Here is a 24535-nt window from a genome sequence, read left to right as displayed (position 1 = left end):
TCGAATTCTCTCAGGCTCTTTCGACACTGTGCCATGGAAAGCAGGAGGACTTCATCAACAGACTGATCACACAGGAAGAAAGGTGGAAATGTCATTGTGATCGGGAGACTAAAGTCCAATCGAAGCAATGAAAGCATCTGGGCTCGCCGACACCGAAGAAGGCATGTGCCCAACCCTCGGCAGGCAAGGTCATGCTCAGTCTTTTGGGACCAGTGCAGTGTAGTCTTGATCAATTGCCTAGAAAAGAATGCCGCAACAAGTGGGGCTTACTACCCTTCAATGCTACAGAAATTGCTGGAGACCATCAAAACTAAGTGGCCTGGCATACTCACCAAAGTTGTCTGCCTTCTGCAAGACCGTGCCCCAGTTCACAACTCACATTTTGCGCAGATGGAAGCACGCTGCTGTAGGCTCCAAGTTCTGCCGCATCCCCCTTACTCACGTGACCTCGCACCCATGGGACTTCCACCGCATTCCAACAATCAATTAATTTTTGAAGGGCAAGCATCCGGTTGATGCGACTCTGATTTACGAAGTCACAACGTGAATTTTGGAGGAATATCTGGAGTATAACATGCGAGATATTGAAAGTTGTATAGATTGGAGAAGTGTTTGTACATAGGTAGCACCTATCTAGAAAATGACTAATAACTGTGTCAAGTTCTGTTGCTCTTAGTCCACAGGAAGTGAGTTCGGGGCAATCTTTATTGAACGCCCCTTGTATATACCAGGCGTCCCACGTAAGTTGAGCCGAACTTTAAAAATATGCAAACAACACCTAGCTCGACAGAACCAAGGTAATGCTGTTTGCTGTCGCTTGGAGGTATTCGGATAATTTTTTTGCATTCCGCCGAATTACAAATTCGTGTTAATTATTCAACTTCTCAACTATTTTAATTAGATGAAAAGTCTCAATGAGAAAATTGCAGAGCAGCATGAAAACCTTCCAATAGAATGTTCTGTTGCTTAGTACGTGCTACATCAAAGTGCTTTTCCAACTATGAGAGAAGCCCACGAATACACGCAAAATTGCCGCGCGACTGGCCGCTCGAGCCACTTAACGTGTATTCGCGCGCTTCTTTCACGTTGGATAAACACATGTATGTAGCACGTATTCAGCACCAGAATGCTGTATCGGGAGTTTTTTATGTTGTTCTACGATTTTCTGATCCACACTTTTAATCTAATTACAATATTTGAGAAGTGAGTTAATTATTTAGGACTAATTAATTTCCATATTTTTCATGTTTGTATCAAGTTATGTGGGGTGCCTTATATAACTAGGCAAGGCAATTGCGCTAACGGCACGGTACTTTAGCGGTAAGACTTTTTCATCTATTTTGTAATCCAACAATGCTGCCAAATTGCAGCAGGCTTTCTAGAAACATTTCATCACTGTTGCGCAGCGTGGCAGACATATGGCAGATACAAGCCATTTGGTTGTCTTGCTAAGTACTTGAAGTTTATAGTAAAAGCGCTTTAGAAAGAGGCGAAAGGCAAAGGCATCAGTATACAAGAAACACGGCGCTTCATTCATGTGACCTTTATTAACGCGAAAGCGTTAAGGGCCCCGTGTCGAGAAAATCCGGCGTTGGTGTCGCTGTCGGTGTAAGCGCCTTAGTCCGTGGCGGAGAAAATCATCCCGAACCACCCCGACTGCGCAGGCTTTTCGCGTGGCGCAAGGTGTTAGTGAACAAAAATTAAATTTATCACAATAAAATCGTCAGAAAATGGTAAAGTACTACTTAACCACACCCTACAGACATGGTGGCATCCGATTGTAATTTGAATGTACGAGACAACATACATGTAATTCTGTTACGAGGAAACTCACGGACCTGTTTTCCAGCACTTATACCATACCAACAGCGGCGCGCTCGGGTAGGTTACTTGCGAAAATCCTGTCCAGACGGAGCTCGCATCCTCGGCAGGTCAAATTGTGACTTAGCCTGCCTAATGCGTTTTGGACATGTGCGCGCGTCGGGGCGATAGCCAACAATTCATAAAATAATAGTAAAGGTCCTATGGCCTTCGCATTTTAATATAACATGACTTATATTGCCCCTGGAAAAACTTCCTCCCAGTAATGCATTTCTGTTCAAAAGTGAAGCCGACTTTAAGGGAATCGATGTAAGCTTGGTCTTTGCAAGCTGGCTTTCCCACGTTCGGTGTTGCAGTACGATGTGAACGAGACCCGATAACGCTATCGCGTTCCACTCTTAAAGGCGAAGCTTAAGCATCCTCTAATTTTTGAACGTGCAACATAGTATATAGCGAAAAACAACAAGATAATATGCAGACGCAACAGATAATGTCAACGTGATTAACGCCACGTGTGCAAAATTCAAAAGCTCTTTGTTCGATAAGAAGGATAGAGCGGTGACGCAATCTTCTTGAGCATCAGTTGCCGCTGCTTCTATAATCTCACGCGTGAACTTGTCCCCGTTATCAACCTTTTGATGCAGCGCGAAACGCAACATGGACACAAGAAGGCACAAGTAAAAAGACAACACACAGCGCTACTAGCAACAACAATCATCCATCAAAATGTTTCCTCACGAGTCACCAACAAGCCCCCGTCGCTACCCTTGTCCCGTTATCAAAACTCGGCGAGTAGCCATATCTTCCAGGGCGTAGTGACAGGTTGCTATCGCCACCCTTGCTGCCTAGATTAACTCGCATTCTTAGGCAGTGGTTTAGGCATCTGCCCGTTTGGCCTGCATACGTAACTTCGTCAATGTGAGAGTGGATCTTGTAAACCAAGCCGCGTGCACATTGAACGTATCGTTTGCGATAAGCGGGGGTTCGAGTTGCAGAGCATTCTTTGAGTAGGCAAGTTTTCCTGCATAGCGGTGCTAGCTTCACGGGAATAGTCTTGGTAGCCACAACGTTCTCGAGCCCGCAGGCCTCCTTCAATCTGTGCGATAAGCCACAAATATAAGGAATCAATGCGCAACCTTTTCAATGAAGAGCGACGCGTAAGCGAACGTTCCGTGATAAACCTATGGCTCCAGAGCCTCCTCGTTTTATTATCACTTACGGCGACAGCTGGGTGTTCTTAGGCCGCACTGTTGGCTCACTTGTTTTTTTTTAAAGACTGGCGCCATCTGCTCACAAATAACGTCTCCGAGAGGCAATTACAACACCTTCGTCTGCTGCAGTGTTGCTTGCTGTGCCCTCCGATATTAATGCACAGAGGCTGTCACCAAGGTGAATCCAAATAGGTCGCGAAGTTTAGAGCGAAAAGCGGTTCAGAACAAATTGTCACTGACATCAGCAATTGTCACCGGAGCAGCGATTGAAGCGCGACTATGGTAGGAGGGAACACACACTGGGAAAGAAAAACGTATTTTTAAATAAAACGAGACACAGATTGATTCATTCAACGAAAAGAAAATTCCTATTCAATTTTATATACACGTGGCGAGCAAAGAAAAGACACCTCTATTTTACTTTTTCGTTATCAATAAATACCGTTTTGCAGCGCCCACAAAAAGAGGGCCGTTGACACCGCTATCTCATGCAATGCTATGCAGCTATTGAAGTGTGAACAAAGGCGCGCTCGTAAAGCTCACCTGTTACAATACGCCCTCCTCCCACGCTCTATTGTTTTGCTTGTCGACCTTTGTCTTAATTTTGTGGCGCGGGTAGTTTCATCGTTTCTTAACCTGTTCAGTCAAAAGTAGTGAGTTACGAGCGCCAGATAATAAATTACTTTAGCTGATTTTGTGCGGCTGTGCTGGCCTACAGGCTTGGCGTCCGACGATGGACCAGCACTAAAGATTTCATCGGCCCTCAGAGAAAATATTGCCACATGCTATATCGTCACCGCGGTTATGTGCCCGGCCATGGAAACGACGCTGAAGTAGCGCGCGGGTAGAAAAACAGAGACGACAACGACGTTGCGTTTGCTGCTCATATAAAGTGCTTGTATACGTGCTGTACGCCGGCTTCCACGTCTCCTGCGAGGTCGTGAAACTGGTGGAGGTGCGGGGTATAGGATTGCCTCATGCTTAGCACCCCTTCGTGGAGCCATCCGTCGACCGCGGAATCGCCTTCACTCGTCGAAACTCCTGTTCATCGGTACAGCCGCCTACTGCTTGGCCTGACGCCTGAGTTCAACCCCTTGCAGGATCCTGCCGGACCGCGTCTAAGTATACTACCGCCATGGCCACTGCAACTCCATCGCAGGTGACGCTACAGCATCCTATGGTCCCAGAAAGTTTCCATGGTGACGCCATTCAAGATGTCCAAGATTGGCTGGACCAGTTCGAGCGTGTCGCCAGTCATAATGAATGGAGCTCCCGGCAAAAGCTGTCTTATGTCTATTTTGCTCTTCGAGACAGTGCGCGGACATGGTTTGTGAACCGGGAGAGGAGCCTGACCACATCGGATGCCTTCCGCACCCAGCTGCTAGACACATTCACTAGCAGCGACAGAAAAGACAATGCGCAGCGACTTCTCGAATCTCGTGTTCAGAAGCCAAATGAGAGCGTTGCCATGTTTGCAGAAGATATGGCCCGCCTTTTCCACAGAGCAGATCATGAGATGGCCGAAGAAAAGAAGTTGCGCTATCTCTTGCGGGGAGTGAAGGAACAGCTGTTTGCCGGACTCGTGAGGAATCCACCGACGACAGTGGCCGAATTTACCAAGGAGGCTACCGCTATCGAACGGGCACTACAGCAGCGGTACCGCCAATACGATCGCGCGAACTCGCCAACAAATGCTTCACTGCTACCTGAGGGCGGCGGCACATCTCTGCGGGAAGTTATCCGAGAGATTGTGCGAGAGGAGATCCAACAGCTCGGAATTGCTCCCATGGCACCAGCGGTGGCTTCTGTTGCTGGTGTCGTCCGGGAGGAAGTTCGACAGGCCTTTTCTTCGCCCGACTGGCAAGCGGCGCCGCGACGATGCACATACGCGGAAGCTCTTTGTCGTCCACCTCCCGCCACTTCGATGCTGCTGACACCGTCGACCACTCCGACGCAGCCACCGCCGCCATCCCCGATGCCCTATCTTCGACAGTCACAGCCGCCGCCAGCAATGCCGTATCGCCGACAGCCGATCGCTGCGCCGCGGTCTTACGCAGAATTCCCTGCCGGCTATCCGCTACGAAAAACCGATTTGTGGCGCACCGCTGACCGCCGGCCGCTATGCTTTCATTGCGGTGAAGCAGGACATGTCTATCGAGCTTGCCACTACCGCGCAGCTGGGTTTCCCAGATTTCTCACCAACTATAGTTACCCTCGGTCTGACTATCCACGTACATGCGACGACAATCCTTCCAACTTTCGACCGGAAGGTTCAACGACGCCTCGATCGCGTTCCCCATCACAGGCTCGTTACACCCAACCAACCCGTCGCGATTTTCCTGACGCCTCTAGGGGAAGGTCTCCTAGCCCGCGCCGGGGAAACTAGAGGCAGCGACTTCCGGGTGTGAGGTTGCAAACCGTCCAGCTTCCCAAGAACCGCTATCACCGACGATCGACGATTCTACGACTCCGACGATTCCAACCACACCACATGTAACAGACGCCGTCAGCGCCGATCTTGTCGTTAGCATTGACGGCCACCAAGTGGCCGCTCTCGTTGACACTGGTTCGCATTTTTCGATAATGAGTCTAAAGCTAGCCGACAGACTAAGAAAATTGAAGACGCCCTGGACCGGGCCCAACATCAGAACTGCCGGGGGCCAGTTGATGACGCCGATTGGAAAATGCACAGCCAGAATCATAATCGCCGGTTCAGCCTTCGTTGCCACCCTCGTCATCCTTTTTGAGTGCTGTAAAGAACTTATTTTGGGAATGGTTTTCTTGAGGGAGTACGGTGCAGTTATTAATGTCCGCGACCGCATGGTGGCATTTGCTACGAGCTCCGAAGACGTCGACCCCACGGGTGACCAGCGACCGCGTTTACGTATCGCCGACGACGACGTCACGCTTCCGCCGCGAAGTTGTTCCCTCGTGCCTGTCATCTGCGATAACTTGCACACCGGGCCTGGCGTCGCTGAACACATCAACGCACTAGTATACTTAGCCAGGGCGTTTCCGTCGCCAGGGCTGTAATTAATGTACTCGACGGACATGCTGAACTCCTGCTGACGAATTTTAGCAGGGAACGTCGACAGATTGTTAAAGGCACTGCTGTTGCTTACTTCAACGAAATTGCCCCAATACAAGACTGCCTCTCAGTGCAGCACGCGGTGTCCACCACGCCTATGCCTGCACCTGTGGTTGATGTCAGTCAAACTTTACCGCCCATCGAACGCAACAGCCTTCTTGAGCTCATCAATGAGTTTAAGAGCTGCTTCTCATCTACGTCAAGAGTTAGCCAGAGGCCGCTCACCAAGCACCGTATTATCACCGAAGATGACGCAAGACCGATCCGGCAGAATTCTTATCGTGTAGCACCGAAAGAGCGGGAGGCAATCCAAAAACAAGTGAAGACGATGCTTGAGGACGGAGTTATTCGGCCTTCTAAGAGTCCGTGGGCATCGCCTGTTGTATTGGTGAAAAAGAAGGATGGTAGTCTGCGCTTCTGCGTCGACTATCGAAAACTCAACCATATCACAAAGAAAGACGTTTATCCGCTACCGCGTATCGATGATTCACTGGACCGGCTACGAAACGCACGTTACTTTTCGTCGATGGACTTGAAAAGCGGCTACTGGCAAATCGAAGTTGATGAGAGAGACCGTGAAAAGACCGCTTTTGTGACACCCGATGGACTTTATGAATTCCAGGTGCTTCCCTTCGGTTTGTGTTCTGCGCTAGCAACGTTTCAACGACTCATGGACACGGTACTCTCAGGCCTCAAATGGCAAACCTGCCTAGTGTACCTCGACGACGTGATTGTTCTCTCCGCCACGTTCGACGAACACTTACGGAGACTGAAGACGGTCTTTGAGGCAATAGGCTCAGCAGGCCTAGATTTGAAACCGGAAAAGTGCCATTTTGGTTTTGAGGAACTTCAATTCCTCGGTCACGTGGTTAGTCATGAAGGTGTTCGACCTGACCCTGATAAAATCGCTGCCGTCGCTAATTTCCCGACGCCATCTGATAAAAAGGCCGTACAACGTTTTCTGGGCCTTTGCGCTTACTACCGGCGGTTTATTGCGGACTTTTCGCGCATCGCGCGTCCATTAACACATCTCACCCGCGAAGATGTCCCCTTCGTGTGGGGCGAAGAGCAGCAACGGGCATTTGACGAGCTACGGCAGCGGCTGCAGACGCCTCCTGTGCTCGCACACTTTGACGAAGACGCCCCGACGATTCTTCATACCGATGCTAGCAATGTCGGCCTTGGCGCAGTGCTTCTTCAGCGGCACGACGGCACCGAAAGAGTGCTTGCTTACGCCAGCAGGACCCTACCCAGGACGGAGACTAACTACTCCACTACAGAAAAAGAGTGCCTCGCGGTAGTCTGGGCCATCCTGAAATTTCGCCCATATCTATACCGTCGCTGTTTCACCGTCGTCAGTGATCACCATGCACTTTGCTGGCTGACTAATTTAAAAGATCCAGCTGGTCGGCTAGCACTCTGGAGCCTTCGCCTCCAGTAGTTCGACTTCACTATTGTCTACAAATCGGGGAAGCGGCACGCCGACGCCGACTGCCTGTCTCGGTCGCCTGTTGAGCCTGCATTGCACGACGATGACGACGCGACTTTTCTAGGCATGGTAGACGCTGTCGCCGTTTCACGCCTGCAACGCGAGGACGCAGAACTGGTTCCTCTTATTGATTACTTAGAGGGAAAAACAAGCTGCCTGCCGAGGTTATTCGCCAGAGCGCTGCCTTCATTTTGCTTGCGTCACGACGTTCTCAACAAAAAGAACTTTTCTCCCAGTGTCAGCAGCTACCTACTTGTCGTTCCCGCATCTCTACGGAACGAAGTTTTGCACGCTTGTCACAACGAGCCGACCGCTGGTCACTTGGGCTACTCCCGCACATTATCCAGAATTAGGCTAAAGTATTACTGGCCGAGACTTGCGCCGGTCGTGAAACGTTATGTCCAGACATGCCTGGATTACCAGCGCCGCAAAACCCCACCCGTCAAGCCTGCTGGACTGCTGCATTCTATTCAGATACCACAAGCGCCGTTCGCACAAGTTGGCATGGACCTTTTAGCTCCATTTTCAGTGTCTTCTGCCGGCAATAGATGGATAATGGTCGTCACAGATTATCTTACCCGATACGCCGAAACAGGTGCTCTCCAGCGGGGAACAGCAGCCGAAGCAGCACGATGTTTCATCGAAGCCGTCGTCCCAAGGCATGGCGCTCCCGCAGTGGTCATTACCGACAGAGGCCCTGCTTTCACGGCCACGCTTCTGGATACCGTGTTGCGATTAAGTGGTACAACTCACCGTAAGAGAACCGCTTATCACCCCCAAACCAATGGGCTGACAGAACGTTTGAATAAGACTCTGGCAGACATGATGAGTATGTACATCAACGTCGACCACAAGAACTGGGACGAGGTTTTACCATATGTTACATTTGCGTACAACACGGCTCGCCAGGAGACAACACGCGTGACACCTTTCAGCCTCGTCTATGGCCGGGAAGTAACAACACTGTTGGACGCGATGCTGCCACACGAGTGTGGTGATCACGAGACTGGTGCCGAGGAGTTTACGCAACGCGCCGAGGAAGCAAGGCAGCTTGCACGCTTGCGCATCCAAGAGCAACAGAACTACGATGCCAGACACTACAATCTTCGACACAGACCCGTCACGTACAACGTCGGCGACCAGGTGTGGGTTTTCACTCCTATTCGTCGGCGGGGCTATCTGAGAAGCTCCTGCGAAGATACTTCGAGTCGTACACAGTTCAACGCCGCATCAGTGACGTGAATTATGCAGTTTTGCCCGACAGTCCTTACTGCTCCAAACGCCGGCAGCATCTGCCCGAGGTTGTGCACGTGCTTCGTATGAAGCCATATTTTGCATCATGACCTCACTTTTGCACCATCGCTGCACTTTCTTGGGCGCTTGGCGCATCGGGACGATGCTTCTTTCAAAGGAGGGGCAAATGCCACATGCTATATCGTCGCCGCGGGTATGTGCCCGGCCATGGAAACGACGCTGAAGTAGCGCGCGGGTAGAAAAACAGAGACGACAACGACGTTGCGTTTGCTGCTCATATAAAGTGCTTGTATACGTGCTGTACACCGGCTTCCACGTATCCTGCGAGGTCGTGACAATATGTGCTGTGCAGCGGTGTGATTTAGCCCGACGTTATCGTTTATATCGTTTATGCGTTTATAGCCCGTCGTTATCGGCACGCGGGCGAGCCTCATCAGACGCGGGGCGCGTCGGAGCGCATTGGCTGCGCGCCCGTTTACGTTGGTGGTGGCAGTACGTCAAACCATCGGTCGAACGGTAGTTGCCGTTGTTCTCGCCAACATGACATAATGTCTGCGCGCGTTCAGGCTACGTCGGATTATATTTAGGCCTTTACAGAGCTCTGAAAGGAGACATTGCTGCCGTTGCCCGAGTAGAGTTGCGCCCGGCTGCGAGTTGCAACCAAGTCTCACTACTTTACTGATCACCACAGTGTCTTCATAGGCATAACAAAAATGATGAATAAACACTGTATTCATTGCAAACATGTCTGTATATCATTGCGAAACCACACCTGGGCCACAGATCGACAATGGGCCTAGCCAGGGCAGTGAAGCTTTCGCTATCAACCAGGGTTAACGAAAGCTAGACCACACCAATTTTTTTTCTTCCACGGGAAGTGTTCCCTCGTCACACAGATGGCGCTAAGCCCCATGAACCGCCGATTATACGCCATGTTTTGAGCGTATGACCTTCTATGGAATCTTCGCTACTAGGTGTATTTACCTTGATATCACTCCCAGAGTTGGGGTGGCGCACGAATTCCCCGATCAAAAACGCTGACGTTGCGCGATAAGTCAGTACAGCTATCAGCCGCATGTTTCCGCAAGCGCAAGAAAGTGACCGCATGTGGCGGTGTTTGGCAAGCACCTCCTCTACTTATTCAATGCCAGTGCCACGGCCGCTGGATAAAAAAAAAAAAGATTGTTGCAGTTTCACCTGAAAGGCGAAGCATCAATTGCGATAGCAAATTGGTAGAGAGCTATACGCAGTAATGATATTAGCTTTATCAGCTGTATAAACTTGGACATGCAGCAGCACCGGCAACACGCAGAATTGTTGTCGACGCCGTCGGCGTTTTGCCCGCGTTCGCTCAAAATGCGTGCGGCGTTGGTGACTGTTGCCGGAGCCTCTGATATAAATAGGCGGCACTTGGTGCCGCAGCTAAACGTCGCCTCCCTTCCCTCCCCCCCCCCCCCTCCCCCACGGCCTCTCGCGCATCGGAAGAAGGCGCGTTTGCTCTACATATATGGTGATTGTACAGGAGGAAAGAGACGCCTACTTCTGCAGCCCTTAAGGGAGCGCGGCGCAGAACGCGCGTTTGTTCTCTGCCGTGCGTTCACTCCCCGTGAAAGCGCGCGCGCCCCTCGCGCCCTTTCACTCGCACAGACAGCGTTCGGCGGCGGCGATTTCATCTCCATTGACGTCATACGGAACCTCACGGCGACGGCGACGCCGACGGGAGAAATCTGCTTTAGAGTGTCCATATAATTGCTATCGCAATAAAAGAGCCTTTTTTTTTTATCCAGCGGCCGTGCCAGTGCAATCGCTCGCTCCGCACTGGGAGCCGATGGTGTGCCTTAGTTCAGTGAGTTGCCGCGATGTGACGCTACCCAGAGGGTACGACTACAGTTACTGTATATGGCTCCCGCAGGTAGTAGGGGTACAGTGCCTATAATATGTAACTATATTCTAGGCACTGTAGTAGGGGCATATAGAGTAACTCTAGGTAGAACTGCTCGCGTCACGCGTGCGTCTGAGCCACTGAGCGCGCGCCGCTGCCGTTCCGGAGGGGATACGGTAGACGCTTCACGCGTCTGTCAGGATTACCTTATCCGACTCCCGTCGTGAGGCGCCACCCAGAGGGTACTCTCCCCCACGGCCGTAAAGCCGGCGCGAACGCTAGCCAACGGGGGAGAGTAGGAAAGGGCGATAGGAGAGGCTGGTGAACCGTTGCATCGGCCGCATCTGGCTGGCAACGTAGAATTTTTGTTCCCCACATGATGAGGATTAAGCCAAGTTCTTGGGCACTGCGTAAGGAATGGGAATACAGCGGACAGACATAAGTGCAGACGCTACCAACATGATTGTTTGGAAAGAACCACACAGGGTATATATATATATATATATATCCTACAACGCTATAAATGTTGCACTTGCGTCACTAAAGACAAACAAAGCTAGGCAATATTTCATGGCGATACGAAGCTGCATGAAGCAAACTAGCCATGTGCTCAAACGACAGAATTGTCTAAGTAGTCCAGCTCCTTCCTAAGCAGTATACTCGAAGGCGCACTCACCACGTCGGACATCTCAAGTAAATCCCTCTATGCCCCTAAAATTTGTCTTCATTTTTCTCGTAATTCGATCGATCTGCTTGAGGCAGAGTAGGACTACTTGAACTGATCATTCATTTGAGCTTGTGGGTAGAGGCCTTCAGCTCCGTTTTACTATGTAATGATATATTGCTTTGCTTGTTTACTGTGATTAGCGTTCGTAGCCGATATACTTATGCCACTTCGGTGAGCTGCTGTCGTCTGCTATCTGGCCCCTGAATGCAGTGTTGTACACGTTCCTCTAAAGCAGGAACGAAAGCTCGTTCGTCGGTCCTTCCCAGTCTTGGAACGAGTTCCCGCTACTGGTTACTTTATTGCGAAAGGAACGCGTTCCAGTTACACTTCGAACATTGGAACGTGTCGTTGCATTAAAGTTACATTTCATTTTTTTTCATTAAAATGTACTGTCGGATAATCCTGGGAAAAAATATAGTGAGTAATTTAAAGCTCACATTGAACTACGTATATTATACGAATTTGGACATCGCCGGTGGCAGATTGTCGGGAGATTAAAAAGAATCCAAAGAAACCCTCCTAGACGATTTTTTTCAGGGAGCACCGGAAATACTCCAGACATGTCTAACTGCCACTTTGGTGCTCATTTATTACAAGTGCAAAACATATGGCACTTTCCACTTTGGTCTCCAAATATACAGTCAGAATGCTGCGCTTCAGATGTGCAAATAGAAAGTTACTCACATGCACCAATATCCTCCTAAGACCTGAACACAACAGCGGGACATAAACGCTCTTCAATGTGGTTTGTATTGTGTATACGGTTATGTCATCAACTTGAAAAACAATTAAAAAAATTTGAATGCCACGTGTAGAAGCCAAAAGCTCCGTCTCCATTTACGTGAAAAAATTTTTCACGTAAATGGAGCTGTGGTAAAAACTGCATTTTAGCTGTGGTAAAAACTGCATTTAATTGTTTAAACACTGAGATGAAGATGGAACTACATGTAGTACATTGCCATGTTGCTGCCCTGTACGGTATTTTTACGCAATCTCGGTGACTTCGAAACACGCCATGAGGTTGCTTTCGGCCGTTTGGGACGACACAGAGGCCTACACCAATTTATTGTTAAATTTATCGAAAGCGGATGACAAGCATATGAGTAAACCGCTTCTTCTCAATTACACATGCACCATATTTCTTACCCAGAGTGAATATTTTGCGTAATTACTTCCGAGTGCCTTTCGAAAAAAGTTGAAGGCTATGTGTAGTGTATTGCCTTAGGAGGATATAATTAAGTTTCTTTCGCAAGAAACCACATCGAAAGGAACAATACATAGGCATTTAATGAATGCTGATTCAATAATGCAGTATGAGTGAAAAAGAAAAATGTCCAGAATATATATTCGCAATTTAATAAAGACCCTTGTTGGAACTCAGAAAGTGCTACATCTTGATGTTGTTGTCCGACAGGCCGGCATGGAGGAAAGAAACTACGGGAGAGAGCTCGTCACGTGACAATCTTGTAGTGTCGTCATGAACAAAATATAACGGAGAACTCACGAAACAAATTGTACCATAGTCACGTGACCGGCAAGCGGTAGTTATTGGCGCCTCACGCGGTCGCCCATCTGCCCTGTATGATGTGCTGCGTACGTGCGTGCGTATGTTCAATGCTGTTGAACATTTACAGAAGGAACGGCGTTCCCTCCGCCATTCCTTCGTAAATATAACGAGTTACCGTTACAGTTCCACCGATCCTTAACGGAACGGTGGCGTTCTCCCGTTCGTCCCAAAAGGAACTAGTTCCAAGAACGCCGTTCCTTGGAACGCCCTTCCGTACAGCAGTGCCTGATTGTCACTGTCCCTCGCAAAAGAGAGAGAGAAAAAGAAAACACGTACATGTCCGACTGGTAAAGTACGTGCTCTTGTAGCTATAACTTAATAATTTAGTTTTTATGCCTGAAAAACACGCCTATGTAAGCGCGCCGCAGTTCATTCCCAGTCAAATATCTTGAATGTGCAAGCGGGAGAAAACTGGCTGCTATTGGGCAGCCGCGTTTAGTGAAGGTTTCTGTGTGGCGTTTGACGGCGCTGACGTTGAAGGTATGCGGTGGCGTTGTAGCAAGCGGGTACATTAATACGAGTAGCTTGCTCAGCCTATCGTCGGGGACACAATACGAAAGTTACATGCGCGCTCTCAAACTCAAACGCGTTTCTTGCATATGCGCGACAGCCAATTAGGTGCGCTTATTTCCGTGGCTTCAAGACGTTTTACGCCTCTAAAACTGCCGTCTCCTCCGCACCGCTATGTCTTTTTCACTGGTTTTCGGTGAAAACCTGACTGTCTCGCCAAGTTTTTCGGTGCATCATGCAGCTATCAGTGTTTACCTGAAGGTAACATTTTAGCTTTAAACAACGAGCTCGTATTTTCCAATTGGCCTAGCATTTTGATTAGGAGAGCAATGTCGTTAAGCTGTGAGCGGATTCGTTCTGACTGTAGGCTCTCTTTCAGAAATGAAAAGCAAGTGCACTGCGCTTCAGTGGGCGGCGCTTGTTTATTATTCTTGGGTTCTTACGGCCTATACTTCCTCCACACAGATTGCCAATAAAAGTGTCTTCAGACATACGAGTCTGTCTGTCTGTCTGTCTGTCTGTCTGTCTGTCTGTCTGTCTGTCTGTCTGTCTGTCTGTCTGTCTGTCTGTCTGTCTGTCTGTCTGTCTGTCTGTCTGTCTGTCTGTCTGTCTGTCTGTCTGTCTGTCTGTCTGTCTGTCTGTCTGTCTGTCTGTCTGTCTGTCTGTCTGTCTGTCTGTCTGTCTGTCTGTCTCTCTCTCTCTGTTTGTCTGTCTGTGTGTGTGTGCATGGTGTGTTCCACTAGTATATGACCGTGCGAATATTGCTTGTTGCTACAATGCCTGATGGTTAATCGTCTGAAGTCGACAAGCAAAGTGAGGTGGCTTGGGCTGGTACTTTTTAAGATGAGGCACAAGAGTGGCATCTTTAGCTCTTGCGCATCGTCATCATCATCATTATCATCAGCCTATGTTTATGTCCACTGCAGGACGAATGCCTCGCCCAGCAATCTCCAATTACCCCTGCCCTTTACTAGGTGATACGCACTAACTCCTGCAAATTTCCTGATTTCATCACCCCACTTAATTCTCTGCCATCTTCGATTGCGCTTCCCTTCAATTGGCACCCAGTGTGGAACTCGGTTACCTCCGGTAACCGAGTGTTCCTCCGGTTACCTGCCCTAGACATTACATGACCTGCCCAGCCCTATTTTTTTCTCTTAATGTCCACTAGAGTATCGGTTGCCTACGTTTCCTCTCTGATCCATACCATTCTCTCCCTGTTGCTTAACATCACGCCTAACATGTTTCGTTACATCGCTCTTAGTGCGGTCTTTGACTTGTTCTCAAGCTACTTTGTTAACCTCGAAGTCTCTGCCCCATATGTCAGCACTGGTAGAATGCAATAATTGTACACGTTTCTTTTCAACTACAGTGGTAAGCTCCCAGTCAAGAATTGGTAATGCCTGCCGTATGCACTCCAACAAATTTTTATTATTCTGTAAGTTCCCTTATTATGATCAGGGTTTCCTGTGAGTAATTGACCTAGATAAACGTATTCCCGCACAGACTCTATAGAAGCTGACTGGCAATTATGAATTCGTGGCCCCTTGCCAGGCTATTGACCGTTATCTTTTTCTTCAGGATATTAATCTTCAACCCCACTCTTACACTTTCTTGGTTAAGGTGCTCAATCAATTGTTGTAATTCACCCCCATTGTTCCTGAATAGGACAATGTCATCTGCAAACTGAAGGTTGTTGAGATATTCGCTCTTGACCCTGATTCCAAAGCCTTCCCAATCTAACTGGAATACTTCTTCTAAGCATGCAGTGAATAGCATTGGAGAGACTGTGTGTCGTTGCCTGACCACTTCCTTGACAGGAAATTTTCTACTTTGCTTGCGGAGAAAAATGTAGCTGTGAAATTGTAGATATTGCCCAAGATATTCACGTATGCCTCCTGTACTACTTGATGACGCAATGCCTTCATGACTGCTGGTATCCTTACTAAATATAATGCAGCTTTACATATATATATATATATATATATATATATATATATACCGGGGTGTCACGATTAAGCTTTACGGTTTTCTTAAAATTAGGCACTTGCAGGCACGCGGAGATCACCTGTGCCAATCATTTATGTGGCCAGGGCTGCACAAAGTGAGATGACAATTATCGCTGTCAGCAGCAGAATTACCTAAAATTGAATACTTAACGATTTATTCACTACAGTAACTCTGCATGTTTGTATTCAAAAGTTAGAGGCAGTCGTGTTTATACACAGTTTCTCTTGGAACAATTCTTCTAGCATGACTGTGCTCCGAGATATCCGAGTCCAAATTGTAATTGTCATTCGCATGATCACGCGTGCAAGAGAGTGAGGATCGGCGCAAAGTTCCTCCCTGATATGACGCGGCTGTTGAGTGCGGCGTTTAGTCTGACAAGTTGGCGGAGGCATAGGCAAAGTAGATTACTGTTCCCCTCGTGGTTTTGGCACCTAAAAGTCCAGAAATTATAATTAAACAGCGTTAACAAAACGGTATCATCCGTCTATTCTAAGCACCGTGTGCCACACGATAGAGCACGTTTTCCATGCATGCATCGATGGTGGCTTGTTTCAGGCGTATGACTGGCTCCTGCTTGGGTATATAGCAAATACCTTTGTTGCGAGCATTGCAGAGTATGCGGAGAGGCCATGTGTCTGCCGCCAATTCTCAAAGTTTATACTTCGCTCACGCTGTCTTGACAGTACTCGTGTTAATTTTTTTTTCTGTCTGATTGCCTTCAAGAGAGAACTGTCTTTGAGAACTATCAGAGCGCTTAGTAAAGCGTGTGTTTTCTTTCAAGAAAGCCAAGATCAGCGCTATGGAGAAAAATTTGCAGTTAGCAACCTGTCATGAAAATGTTGCTAGTTGGACCGAAATATATATTTCAGATCCTGAGAGCAGGTGTAGAATGTGACATTTGGTTTCTCAGAACGAAGACTTCGAGTATAAAAACCTTCAATAAAACAGATTTTAATTACATACAGCTCTTATTTGTTTGCGTCAGTTATTTTCACAGTATTTTTTGCAATAAAATATAATATTGAAGTCGTAGTCTATTCTTGTCCAGTAGAAGAATGGGTCCGCGGAGAGTACAGGATAATAGAACTCTGTAAAAGGCGTCAAAAGTGTTTGTGTTGCGAGGAAACTATGAGCAAACGTGACTTCAAGCATAAACAGTGAATGTTACTTCTTGTATTCCTGTTTCTAAAACTACAGGGATATATTTGCCCAGATTCCTACTTCGCGCTTCGTTTCGAGGATAATTAAAGAGCAAGAACCAATTAGAGCAGCGAGATCGCTTGCAACCGTCTCTTCAATATTGAGAAAGCCTAACTCGAACGTTTTGTCGTGCTTTTTTTTTCGAATTAAATGGAATAAATTATGAAGGTAGGCTTTCTTAGAGCCTATTATTAAAAATGACGAATACGTTCATTAAAAAAGAAAATAAAGAAAACAGAAGAAAATGACAACAGCCACCTGTATGAACTTCCATTAGTCACAATCGCACAAGCTAGTGCCGCCATGGATACCAGCAATTAAAAAAAATGTGGTAACATATCGTCATAAGAGACAAACATCAACTTTATTTACAAACGGCTTGTTCTCGTGGATCAGCTGACGTGTTTCGTATAAAACACCATAACGACGCTTGCGCCCACGGTAGTACAAAATTCTGGCCAACATGAATCGTATACTTTGTTTCGTTCCTTAAGTTTTATTTTTCCATTGCCTGTCGTAGGTCTGCAGCCTTCCACAAATGTATTTAGCTTTTGCGACTTCGTTTTGCGTGCATGCGTGGAGGTGTATGTTCATTTGTGCGTGTGTGTGCCTAAGTGTATTTCCTTTAACATAGGACTAGCGACGTGTGCACATTTATTTGTCCCGTCAGTCTTTTATTCTGTCTTTCATGGCGCAAATAATAACACGCAGCGAAAGGAATGTCCTCGCAGTCTTTTATATTACATCTGGATAATACGTTTCACATAAAACATCATATGAAAAATTGTCTTAGTTGCAAAAGGAAGCTTGTTGCTGTTAATATATTTTGCAGGTCCCTTGTATCTGTCAAGTACGTTGACGTCATGCGCGCTCAAGTGTAAGCGCTGCAGTTGCAGAAAATAAAGTCGTAGTTTCGAGCACGGTTGCGACTCACCTTCATTTCTCTGTCGCCAGACAATCCGGAAGAAGGGCGCCGCAAACACGTCTGCATTGCTTCCTGAGATGAAAATACTGCGACCAAAAAGAAAAGGGCAGACAGCGGATTGCATAACGCCATGTTTGCGTTTTCTGACTCTTGCACGTTCGATTCCACTGGGAGAGAAGAAAGTAATACGTTCATGTTGGATCTTTCACGGCGAACCACACTTTGCTTGCGGCTGTCTCCATGCTTTTTTCCATTTGTGATGTTCCTTAAGCCTTCTTCGCCTTTGCTTCACAAGGCTTCTGCAGCTTTGCCTGAGCGACAGGCTGGGCGCCGGGCTCTTGGTTGCGGAACCCGATGTTATTATGCCGGGCTTTACGGTCTATGCTCCCGAGAAAATTTGCTGGCAGCAGCTAGCCGGCCCACTAAAAAAGCTTGCACCTCCTCACCTTCATTTTGTACCGCGACGAGATGTTCTCCTTTGCGTGCCGCTGCCTGCCTGCACAGTCTTTGTTGTCCATGCAGGCAGGCGGCGGGCCTCGGGCGGTCTTGGACTGCCGCTGATAGCGGGATTGCGGCTGGTCTTAGCTTATTGTCTCGGACACCGAGACAAAAGGATTAAGCCGCAGGCGGTGTGGCACCTACAAAACTGCACTTTAAGCTGACCGTAATAATACATTTCGCTCTTTCACATCTTTTGTTCAGTCTCGCTAGAAGTAGATTCAGAGGCGCGAGGTCTCGGAATAGACAGTGCAGAAAACTCAGAAGTGAAATAAAAGATATTCATGGCGCGAGCAAGATTACTGGTGACATTTCTTTTTTTCTGAACTTCACTTACGCTTAGTTGTTGGTTAAAACTTTCTTTTTCTGTGGAATTTCTGTTCTCTATGTCGCCGTCCTTATTGAGTTGCCGTCATTATGAAAAACTCCTCTCGTTCTCCTGCGCATTACATGTCATTCTCGCTTACTGCTTAACTTAATCCATTGAGTCTTTGTGTAGGACGCGTTTTAGAACATAAATACAGTTATAAAATGACAGATATAATAATAAACCACAAAGCGGCAGTAATTGCCTAAAAGCACACTTGGCCTGAGGCCACCCATTTGACAGTAAGGTATAGCAGAAATACTCGCTCTTAAACCTGGCCTTCATATTCTTAAGTATCCCATACGCTTTATTATATTCCACCGGAAGCACTCTGCTATGCTGAATCGAGCATGTTAAGCTGGTAGACGCGCTAACACATCCAACATCTCGTTACAACCGGGGTACTTTGGTATTGCTTAGCCATTGCTTTTAGCTTATGTTCCAAGGAGACGCCAACATTAAGCTCTCTGGAGCGTCTGTTGATTTTTTGAGATTTCACTTAATGCGCTTTGCTCCAGAATATTCGCGGTGGTGCATTTCAATTAACGTAACGTAGAAAATGTGGACAGTTATAATAATGCCACGTGTTTCGCACCTGGAGACATAAACCGTTTCAGTATACTAGCCGTTCACCTCTTTCAATATGGAAAAGCCTAATTCTAGGTGTCCCATTTAGAAAAAAAACTAAATATCAGCGATAAACCAACACAACTCCGCACATATTTGGGCATAGCTCTGTAGAATAATTTAAATAGAATATTCTGTTTTGGACTCGTCTTGATTTGTGAAGATGCGAACCATCGAAGCATGTTTTGAGGAGCGGCGCCTTTTTGGCGACATAGAATAAATTGGTGGTTAACGAATGCGACTGAACTGTTAGGCAAATTAAGTTTCTAGGTCCATTGATAAATGATCATGAATTCAAAATATTATGAGCGCAAAATTTCAACGAAAGTAAAAAAAGACTACAAGGCGATTGACTACTTACAACTAGTTCTCCCTATTGAAAGGCACACAAGTAAACTGTAAAACGCCGCCCTTCACACATGAGCAGATGCAATGGTAAATTAGCAGCACACCTGGGATTCAAACTCTTGACTAATTAAATCTTTATTTCATTAGCACACACTTTTAAATTACTGTATGGTAGCTGGGGCGAGTTCTTCCAAGATGTATTCGGCCTACAGGTGTAGGTCATTTACTCAAAAGCAGAAAAAGACCTGCTTGAAAAGCAGGTGTGTTAAATACGGTGGGCCGAGTTTCCATTGCAAAACAGGAGCTAAAAACAGGTACACATGCACATTACAAAACCAAGAAGGACAAACTCGAAATAAAAGAGTAACCGAAATTTAGTTGAAACAAGGCACATTCAGTAAGCAGCGCAAATGAGAACTGAAAGAAAAGTATGTACGTTATGTTGAATGCTCAGGGAGAGAAAAAACGGCTAAAAGAAATAATAAATTAAGACAACGCAGTGAAATTGAACTTTATGTGAGAACAAGTTAGGTAGTAAAAAAAAAGATACCAGCCCACTATCGGTGCGTGAGCATGAGTGTGTATCAGCCTAGAGTGCCGACATATGCATCCATGCTTTGATATCGCTGGTTTAAGATGTAGCTTTCTCTCGGCCCCAAATCTGATGCGACTTATTCAAATCGATTTTCCCAGAGAAATGCTTTCGTGAGGTAACCCCTGGACTGAATATAATAATTTTTGCTTTATTTCAGAAATACTGTTACATTCTAGTGCCAATTGGAAAAGAAATGCCATTTAAAAGTCGGAATTTTTTAATAAATATTGTCTAAAATTGGCAAGAATGAAAAACTTAGAAGAACCTAGCTCTGTACCAAAAACAGATATCGCAGTTTTGTAAGCTGCATCCATAAGCGCATATAAAGTGGACTAAGTTGATATCTGAATGTACAGCCTACGTGAAATTGTTACAAAGCCTACGAGAGCTTTGCAAAAGTTCTTCCCACACAGAATTGGCGTATATAACATACATGTATAACACCCCAATTTTGTCGTTTTTAGATGTAAAATTAGAAGCAATTGACCGCAATATGATAGCGTTCTTCATTGGTGAGTTAAAAAGTTATATAGTCTTTGATAGTCTTTGTAATGTCACAGTTTTCAATTGTTTTTATCAAAATATCGACAGATCATTCAACATTTGCTTGCATACTTCACTAGAATTCGGCTTTTTCTTTTAAATGCATCAAATCGCATCAAATTTGGTGCAGTGTTTGCGTAAAAAAACGATTTCTGCGTTTCCATATGTTTAGATAGGAGTCCACGAGCTCTAATATCCTCTTAATATTTGTGGTGACGTGGGTTCTCGTACTCAGCCGTGGCCCCCAAGAAAGACACCGAGATTACAAGCGACCAATGTTAATTCTTTCTGCAAGGAAAGCAGCTGCCAAAGCTGGACCTTTCGAGCAATTGCACCAGAGTTAGGGTCGCCCCATGCCATGGTCAGTATAGTTCTGCCTGCAGCCGGTGAGGGGCGCCCCACAGACTTAACAGTTTATTTTATCCGTTAAGAAAGTTTAATGCTGGGAATTCTGTTTTTTTAACTTGTTTTAAATATAGGTAGGGCATTAGGTAAAATAATAACAAGAGCCTGGTGGCACAACCCACCGCCCCGTTTCAAAGGGGACGCTCACAGCATCCTTCCATCAATACATCCATCCAGCGCTACTAGCGGGAACGTGGCATCTTGGTCAGTGAAGAGTTTGCGTAAGGAAACGCGCTTATAGGAAATATGCATACCGTCCCTAACTTAGAGAAATGTACTAACGGACGCGCTACGGCTCCAAGTTATATTTGGGTGCGTACATAAAATATTTGTCGTTTGCAAAGTTTGCAGTTGTAGCCAATGCCTAAAATAAAAGCCCACCGCGAAATAGAACATAAAGAACATAAAAAAAGAAAACAAAAAGAAATTTACAGGACGTTTCTGCAGTTTGTGCACGCATTCTATTTATCTCGCGATTCACGGAAATTCAGACCTCGTCTGACAAGTTATGTTGTAACGTTGCTGGACAGTACAAGCTTACGCGTGCACTGGACGCGCTCTGGCGAAAGAGCGGTTTCGCCCCGAATTTCACTGAAAGATTGCAACGTCGTGTTTACGTAAGCCCTGTTCCACTTTTATTTCCAGACTAGGTTTGTATTTTCAGTTTTTCTGGAAACCCGAGAAGCATTCCGCACAGTCCACGTCAGAATTTTCTCGAAATCTCCCAGTGCCAGTTTAGCTCATCTGCGATACAGTATATATCCTGTCGCGTTAAGAAATCCATATGATCCATCACGCCTGCAGTGCGCGTCATCCGTGATTATTTCAAAGCGATATGTTTTTTTAGCTGGTTGCTCAGTTTCGAGCCGTTTGCGCCGACCCCAGCGAGAGAAGCGAGAGACGCGTCAGAAGGTGCTTCCATTGGCGAAAGCGCACGCGACAAGAGTGAATTTCGTTCCACGGACTCGACATGAGCCGCGATTGCTATAGGGTCCAACCAAATGGGTCCTGAAATGTTTTCAAAGTGCATAGTAATCTTTGTGATGGAATTAACAGAAATGAAAATTATATAAACATGAATTTCGATAAAAAAAGACTACGTTGTGAGGCAGTTACACACCAATACTCTAAATCAGAATGCGGAAATGGCGTCATTATATAGGTGACGTAATAGTAATCTCGGGGCTTCTATTTACGGAAAGTAGGCGTGGTCACTCCTTGCAGCTTTGAATTAGTAAGTTGTAGGGATGTGCGATCAGCAATTTTGGAGATCAAGTCGAATTCAGGTCGAATAGCGCTAAGTGAATCGAATACGAATTGAATAATGACACAAGTGAATCGAATTGTATCGAATATTCGATATTTTTAAATGGTTTGCAAATAATGTAGAGTGTTCTCACAAACAATTTTCACAGCCTGGTATTAAAAATAGCACGAAGTTTCTGTCATTACACTGCACACTATAAAGCATCATAGTACATTAGGAACAACTATAATCTGATAGTTCTAAAACTCGGAGCTCTTCAGAGTATATGCGGTCATGCAATAGTATATAAAATTTAGTAAGGTATGTTGTGGGTCAATTAATATCTATGTGCGCCTACACGACCAAACCAGACATATGCCTGTAGTCTGCGGCCGGTGGCCGATCAAATAAAAAAAAATATTTCTTAAGGTAAAATGGTTCGCAGCAGATGCTGCCGCTTATGTTAAAATCTCGTTACAATGAAATATATTCTGATTTCAACCGACAAGTCGGACACCGGTGTTGTATTTATAAATAACACCAAGCAATACCAATTGCCAAACGCCATGTCTAAACGACATTTTATTGCGAGTGATCATGTTTGAAAGGTTAGGCTGTCAGAGCGACGCCGCTTTAGTAAGGTATGTCCACTGTAGATGACATGGAAGTTATGGCATTTTTGCTTGAATTTCATGCGTGACCATGCACAGTTCATGACGGTCAAAAGATTTCAGAAAGTAGTAAAAAGACGTTTGAATTTTGGACTTGACACTATTCGATTCGATGGCCTAATAAAAAAAAACCCAATAGATTCGAGGATACGACAACACAGGGCAAAATTCGATTCAATATTCAAAACTTTCTAATATTCGCACTCGCCTAGTAAGTTGCCTTGATGTGGCACGCTTTAATGTCGTGCCGCGGCGTTCGCGATATTATTGTAGTATCTCTCTTTTAACATGCAGAGTGCCTGCTTCATGTACGTCGTGCTCACTTACCTGATGGGCACCAACTTCTTCTGGATGTTCGTCGAAGGCCTGTACCTGTTCATATTGGTAGTGAAGACATTCTCCGTGGAAATGGTTCGTGTTCATGTCTACGCAGCCATCGGCTGGGGTGAGTGGAACGTCTGTTTTGCTATTTGTGTCTGCTGAAATATTTTGTATGCAAGGTAGAAACTCTTTTTTTAGACATCACTTTTCAATCACAAAAAGCATCGGGGAGGCTCACAGTGTAGGATTCATCACATTACTGTACGTCTTAAAAAAGAGGCGCTTTGATTATTTAGAACGCATATTTTTTAACAGTTGCACGGCACGGGATACACAAAATTAGGAACCGCGGGACATAGCGCAGCCTGTGGTTCCTTTTTTTGTGTGTGTCCTTAGGCACGCTGTTGAATAATTGGTGCTTAAAAAAAAGGGGGGGGGCGGTTTGACGTTGAGCTTGTTCGTATGGCATCATGTCGGAAAAAGAGCTCGGAAAACGGGAGAAGAAAGAACGGACAGTACTAGGCGCTGACTACCAACAAGTGTCTTTGATTTCGTAGGCACAAGACATACGCTGAAAAAAAGGAAAAAAAAAAGAAAGCAATCAACAGTTCACTGAAAACAGAGACTGTATTCTTAAGGGCAAGAAAAAAAAAGAGCGTCCAAATGCTCAGTCACGGAAATAGTTAATCATGGGGCCTTCGTGTCAATGTTCGCCCACGGTTTCCTTGGCTGACAAAGAGATTAGCTGTCTGCGTGGTTAAATGACTGGACGCTATTGTTTCGTTTTCTCTTGAAGATCGTGTGCACTTTTCGGTTAGTTTTTGAGCGCTTTCTTTGTAATTCTTGAGCATATATATTGCGGTTGCGAAGCAAACACACTTGTTAGTATAGTGAGTGCCTAGTACTGGTGTCTCTTTGTTGTACTGTGTTTCGCGTTGGTTTTCTGTAATTAAGCTATTTACCAAGATTTACGAACCCCCGAAAATGCACCCGCCAATGTTTTCAAATTAGATCGAGGTTAGTCTTGAGTGGTGGATTGCAACAAAGGGCGTCTGATTTTCATTCCCATCATCATATATGATTCTTCTTCATATATGACGAAGACCGTAGAATGTTTATACCTAATTATACGTAGCATATTTTCTTTACGAATGATCGCATTTGGGGGTCAGAGTGGGTGAAGCGTTTAACTCACTAGATATATTCCATGGGTACTACCGACCGCAAAGA

At 46.1% G+C, this 24535-nt stretch overlaps 1 protein-coding gene across 1 annotated transcript in view; it reads left to right on the top strand.

The window, feature by feature from the left end:
• LOC119441573 (diuretic hormone receptor-like) overlaps window positions 1-24535 on the top strand; it is a 260344-nt gene that overhangs the window by 217635 nt on the left and 18174 nt on the right. Inside the window, exon 7 of the mRNA XM_037706181.2 lies at window positions 23279-23429. Within this exon, the coding sequence (XP_037562109.2) occupies window positions 23279-23429 (151 nt within the window). The remainder of the gene's footprint in view (window positions 1-23278; window positions 23430-24535) is intronic.

This window comes from Dermacentor silvarum, chromosome 2 (assembly GCF_013339745.2).
Source record: "Dermacentor silvarum isolate Dsil-2018 chromosome 2, BIME_Dsil_1.4, whole genome shotgun sequence".
NCBI lineage: Eukaryota > Metazoa > Arthropoda > Arachnida > Ixodida > Ixodidae > Dermacentor > Dermacentor silvarum.
Note: the sequence above shows the minus strand (reverse complement) of the source record. Positions and strands in the feature narration are given on the sequence as shown.